General features: G+C 41.7%; 1 protein-coding gene across 1 annotated transcript; it reads left to right on the top strand.

Moving 5' to 3' along the window:
• The first annotated feature begins 2,682 nt into the window (after window positions 1-2,682).
• Window positions 2,683-3,940, top strand: LOC118677633 (NADH dehydrogenase [ubiquinone] 1 alpha subcomplex subunit 9, mitochondrial-like). The gene is given in 2 exon segments (XM_036352846.1): window positions 2,683-3,570; window positions 3,573-3,940. Coding segments are annotated over 2 exon segments (1,131 nt in total). The 5' UTR covers window positions 2,683-2,690; the 3' UTR covers window positions 3,824-3,940.
• The last annotated feature ends 2,391 nt before the right edge of the window (window positions 3,941-6,331 follow it).

Here is a 6,331-nt window from a genome sequence, read left to right as displayed (position 1 = left end):
AGTTTTACCGAACATTCAAAGAAGAACTAATACGTATTCTTCTCAAACTATTCCAAAAAATCCAAGAGGAAGCAACACTTCCAAGCTCTTTGTATGAGGCCAGCATTACCCTAATTCCAAAACTAGATAAAGACATTCCAAAGAAAGAGAATTACAGGCCAATATTCCTAATGAACATAGGTGCTAAAATCCTCATCAAAATATTAGCAAATCAGATCCAATAATATATTAAAAAGAGCATACACCATGACAAGTGGGATTTATTCCAGGATCAAGGCTGGTATAATATTTGCAAATCAATAAATGTGCTACATCACATAAATAGATTGGGAAGTCAAAAATTATATGATCATAGCAATTGATGCAGAAAAAGCATTCAACAAAATCCAACACGCATTTTTATTAAAACTCTTAGCAAAATTGGAATAGAGGGATTGTATATCAACATAATATAGGTGATATATGACATAGTTACAGCAAACACCATTCTCAATGGGCAAAAATTAAAACCATTTTCACTAAGAACATGAGCAATCTTAAGGGCCGCTGGCAAAAAACACTTGATTTAATTATGTCCGCTGAAACTCAGAACCAAGGCAGAGCCACGCCCTGAGGGCGACCCGGTCAACAGACTGGGACACCACTCAGTTTGACATTCCTGCCCAGTGTTAAGAGGATGGATCTCATGATGTTGCCAGGAACTCAAGTCCCTCCCAAATGTGATGTAACTTCCTATTATTCAAGTATAAATAAATCTGCTTGTGGTGCTGAGGCTCTCTGCATCTGTCCCTCGAGTCAGAGGGCAGGCGCCACTCCCAGCCCAAGCTGTTATTCTATTTTGTGTCTGTCTTTTCATTTTTTCATTAATCCCAAAAGCGCCTCCTACTTAAACGAACCGGTTCATGTCTCTCTCTCTTGCGGGACTTGGAGAAGAGACCCCAGCCCAGCATAGAGCAAGGCAGGGATGTCCCCTTTCACCAGTGTTATTCAATATAATACTGGAAGTCCTACCTATAATGATCAGACAAAAAGAAAAAAGGAAAGGCATTCAAACTGGAAGAAGGAAGTAAAACTGTCATTATTTACTGATGACATGATATTATGCATAGAAAACCCTAAAGACTCTATAAAAACAAATAAACAAAAATACTACCAAAAAAAACAAACACAAACTACTAGATTAAATAGTGGAATTCCGAAACATAGCATGGTACAAAATTAAAACCCAGAAATCAATGATTTTTAATAAACCAATAATGAACTCTCAGAAAGAGAAACAAACAAACAAAAAGCAATCCAATTTACCATTGCAACAAAACAATATTAAGGTACTTAACCAAGAAATAAACTTAACCAAGGAGGTAAAAGACCTTTATTCGGAAAACCACAGTACATTGATAAAAGAGACAGAGGAAGATATAAACAAGTGGAAGAATATACTGTGTTCATGGATTGGTGGAATCAACATCATTAAAATGTCCATACTACCTAAAGCAATCTATAGATTCAATGCCATTCTTATTAATATACCAATGGCATATTTCACAGATGTAGAATAAACACTACATAAATTTATATGGAATCTTAAAAGACCCCAAAATAGTAGCAGCAATCGTGAGAAAGAAGAACAAAGTTAGAGGAATCAAAATACCAGATATCTAGTTATACTACAAACCCATTGTACTCAAGATAGCCTGGTACTCACATGAGATCAGGCATATAGATCAATGGAACAGAATAGAAACCCCCTAAATAGACTCAAGCCATTATGCTCAATTAATAGTTGTCAAAGAATTCAAGAGCAAACAATTGATTAAAGACAGTCTTTTCAATAAATGATGTTGGAAAAATTGAACAGGCATATGGGGGAAAAAATTAAACTAGACCACCAACTTACATCATACACAAGAATAAATTCAAAATGGATAAAATACTTAAATATAAATGGTAAAACCTTAAAAACCTTAGAAGAAACCACAGGCAGCAAAATCTCAGACATCTCTCATAGCAATATGTTTATGGATACATCTCTGAAGGCAAAGGAAACTAAGGAGAAAGTAAACAAATAGGACTACATCAAAATAAAAATCTGCACAGCAAAGGAAACCATCGACAAAATGTAATGGGAGCCCACTGTATGGGGGAACATATCTGTCAATGATACATCTGATAAAGAGTTAATTTCCAAAATATATAATGAACTCATATAACTTAACAAAAGGAAGACAAACAATCCAATTTAAAAAATGGGCAAAAACTAAATAGGTACTTCTCCAAAGGGGACATACAGAAAAAAATGCTAAAAGTCACTAATCATCTAAGAGATGCAAATTAAAAGGACAAATAAGTGTCACCTCACACACCTGTCAGAATTGTTATCATCAACAAATGACAAGTGTTGGCGAGAATGTGGAGCAAAAGGAACCCTGTACACTGCTGGCAGGAATGCAGACTAGTGCAGAAACTGTGGAAAAGAATATGGAGTTTCCTCAAAAAATTAAAAATGGAACTGCCATTTTACCTAGTGATCTCACTTCTAGGAATATATCCTAGGAAACAAAAACACCAATCAGAAAGAATATATGGATCCCTATGTTCATAGCAAGGTAATTTATAATAGCTAAGATTTGGAAACAATTCCAAGTGCCCATCAGCAGATCAATGGATAAAAAAACTGATTGTGGGAGAAGATGGAGGCCGCCGCTCACCCCCGGGTTGTCCGGGTCCTGCCAATGTCACGTTCTTCTATTACTGCATTAGCCACAGCCGTGCTTCATCGCCCACGCCAGCGCCAGCTTCACCATGCACTCATATCTCATGGGAGAAGTGGGCGTTTCTCAGTCAGTGGGGTGGTGGCCACTGTGTTTGGAGCAACAGGATTCCTGGGCCGATATGTTGTCAACCATCTTGGGCATATGGGGTCACAGGTAATCATACACTATCGGCGTGATATATATGACTACATGAACCTTCGTCCTATGGGTGACCTGGGCCAGATTATCTTTCTGGAATGGAATGCGAGAAACAAAGATTCTATCCGAAGAGCAGTCGAGCACAGCAATGTGGTCATCAATCTTGTTGGGCGAGACTGGGAAACCAAAAACTTTGATTTTGAGGATGTTTTTGTGAAAATTCCCCAAGCAATTGCTCAGGTGTCCAAGGAAGCTGGAGCTGAAAAACTTATTCACATTTCACATATGAATGCTGATATTAAAAGTACTTCTAGATATCTGAGAAATAAGGCTGTTGGAGAGAAAGAAGTGAGAGATGCATTTCCAGAAGCCATTATCATAAAGCCTTCAGACATCTTTGGATGAGAGGATAGATACCTCAATTATTTTGCAAATATGCGCTGTTTTGGTGGTATACCTCTTGTGTCCTTAGGCAAGAAGACAGTGAAACAACCAGTATATGTTGTAGATGTATCCAAAGGAATTGTGAATGCAGTTAAGGAGCCAGATGCCAGAGGGAAAACTTTTGCCTTTGTTGGGCCCAATCAATACCTCCTTTTTGACCTGGTGCAGTATGTCTTTGCTATGAGTCACAGACCCTTCCTACCATACCCTTTGCCACGTTTGCCTATCAATGGATAGCACGACTCTTTGAAATCAGTCCATTTGAGCCCTGGACAACGAGGGATAAAGTGGAGCGGGTCCACATCACCGGCATGACATTGCCTCACTTGCCTGGCTTGGAAGACCTTGGTATTCAGGCCACACCCCTGGAACTGAAGGCCATCGAGGTGCTGCGGCGTCATCGCACTTACCGCTGGCTGTCTTCTGAAATGGATGAGGTGAAGCCAGCCAAGACTGTCAACTTTTAGTGGCCTCTGAGCTGCCCTGGGTTTTTGGTGTCATTTGGGTCATCTGGCTAGTGACTAGTCTACTTTCATCAGAGAATCCTGTAAACAGTGAATAAGATCTCTCTATTAAAACATCTGAGATTAAAAAAAAACACAAAAAACTGTAGTACATTTACCCAATGGAATACTATGCAGCTGTAAAAAAGAAAGAACTCTTACCATTGCAACAGCATGGATGGACCTGAAGAGTATTATGCTAAGTAAAATAAGCCAGTCAGAGAAAGATAAGTATCACATGATCTTACTCATATGTGGAATCTAATGAACAAAACAAACTGATTAATAAAATAGATCCAGAGACATGGAAGCATGGCACAGACTGATGAATTTCAGAGGGAAGGGTGGGTGGTGGGTGGGGATTAATTAACCAGGGAACTTATAAGCATGTATGGACACAGATAATAGATGGGTGAAGACCTGGGAATGGAAGATGTGGGTCAGTGGGAAAAAAACAAACCAACAAATGGGACATCTGTAATACATTCAACAATAAAGAAAAATTAAAAACAAACAAACAAAAATAAATGTGGGCTATCTCTGATCCTTAGGAAAGAACTGTCCATTAAAGCTGTGTTTATGTACCTGGACATCTGTTCATTCAATAGCAAACAAGAATCAGCAATTTCTATCCAATCTATCTATGATAATAAAAGCATAATATGCTAATTAAACCAGACAGCTGAACGACCTAGACCTCATTTTGGACATCTTTCCAGGTGAAGCTGCAGTGGTGGGGGCTGAGGCAGAGGCAGTTAGGGGTGATCAGGCAGGAAGGTGAGCAGTTAGAGGTGATCAGACAGGCAGGCAAGTGGTTAGGAGCCAGGGGTCCCGGATTGTGTGAGGGATATCTGACTGCCAGTTTAGGCCCCATCCCATGGGCCTAAACTGGCAGTCAGACATCCCCTGAGGGGTCCTGGATTTCAAGAGGGTGCAGGCTGGGTTGAGGGATCCCCCACCATGCACAAATTCCATGCACCGGGCCTCTAGTATCTCTCTATATAAAGAGCCAGGGTCCTTAAAGACCGAAGGCTCAACCAAACACCATAAGTCAGTGCAGGGTTGCCTGCACTGACTGCCCAGCACTAACTGTCCAGGGGGCTTCAGATTAGGCCTGGAGAGAGGCCTGCAGAGAGAGAGGCAGGGTCTGATCCACAGCCTCTGTGGCTGCTGTTGATCAGCTGTTGCCTCTCTCTTTATCTTTGGGCTTCCCCAGCAGCCGCGCCTCTGTTTCTCTCTGAGCCTCCACGGGGGCTGCTAATCAGCCCCGCCTCTTTGCTCAAGCCCAGAGATAGACCTGGAGATGCTGACTGGCATAGAAACCAACCAATCAGAACCTAATCTGGGTAAAGTGCCAGGAGCCAATGTCTGCCTAGGAGGTGAAGCTTTTGACACTGACTGGCATAGAAACTGATCAATCAGAACCTAATCGGGGTGAACTGTGAAGGCAGAAACTGAGGAAGGGTTTTAAGGGCAACAGCTGTTTGGTGTAAGGAGTAAGAAAGTGGTTCAATTTCTTAATGACCACTTTGGCAGTATAGTGCATATGGCTGGCTGTTAGTCCAGATATAGGGATTATGTGTTTTTGTCTGCCAAGAGCAACTCCTCCTGCTGAAAAAGCCCCCCCCCCCCATTTAAGCAATCATATTCTATATAATCACTCTATACTAAAAAAAGGGTAATATGCTAATTAGACCAGGACTACTGGCCATCTTCAGGACATCTGACTTCTTTCCGGACAAAGCCATGGTGGTGGGAGCCAAGGCAGAGGCCATTAGAGGTGATCAGGCCAGCAGGGGAGGGCAGTTGGGGTTGAGATCAGGCTGGCAGGGGAGGGCAGGTGGGGGCATTTGGGCCATCAGGAGAGCTGTTAGGTGTTGATCAGGCTGGCAGGGGAGTGTTTAGGGGGTGATCAGACTACAGTCAGGTGAGTGGTTGGGAGCCAGCAGTCCCAGATTATGAGAGGGATGTCTGACTGCCAGTTTAGGCCTGATCCCCTAAACCGGCAGTTGGATATCCCCTGCGGGGTCCCAGATGGGAGAGGATGCAGGCTGAGCTAAGGAACACCCCATTGCATGAATTTGGTGCACCAGGCCTCTAATATATATATACATATATATATATATATATATATATATATATATATATATATATATATATCCTATCTAATAAAAGAGAAACTTGGTAATTAGTGTATGTCCGCAACCCTTCCCATTGGCTAATCACAGCGATATGCAAATTAACTGCCAGCCAAGATGGCGGCCGGCAGCCAGGCAGCTTGAAACTAACATGAGGCTTGCTTTCTTCATTGATGGAGGAAACCAACGTTCCCCACCTGCCTTGCCGGCCTTTGAGCTTGCAGTTTGAAACATAGTTACAAATACAGAAGCTAAACAAAACCCCAGAAACCTGCTTTCAGCGAGCTGGGATCTCAGAGCTGGAGTTGATACAGTGTTTCGATTAAAGAACCCA

The sequence above is a fragment of the Myotis myotis genome, unplaced genomic scaffold, assembly GCF_014108235.1.
Source record: "Myotis myotis isolate mMyoMyo1 unplaced genomic scaffold, mMyoMyo1.p scaffold_m19_p_2, whole genome shotgun sequence".
Lineage (NCBI taxonomy): Eukaryota > Metazoa > Chordata > Mammalia > Chiroptera > Vespertilionidae > Myotis > Myotis myotis.
The sequence above is the reverse complement of the archived record's forward strand: the minus strand, read 5'-3'. Positions and strand labels throughout refer to the sequence as shown.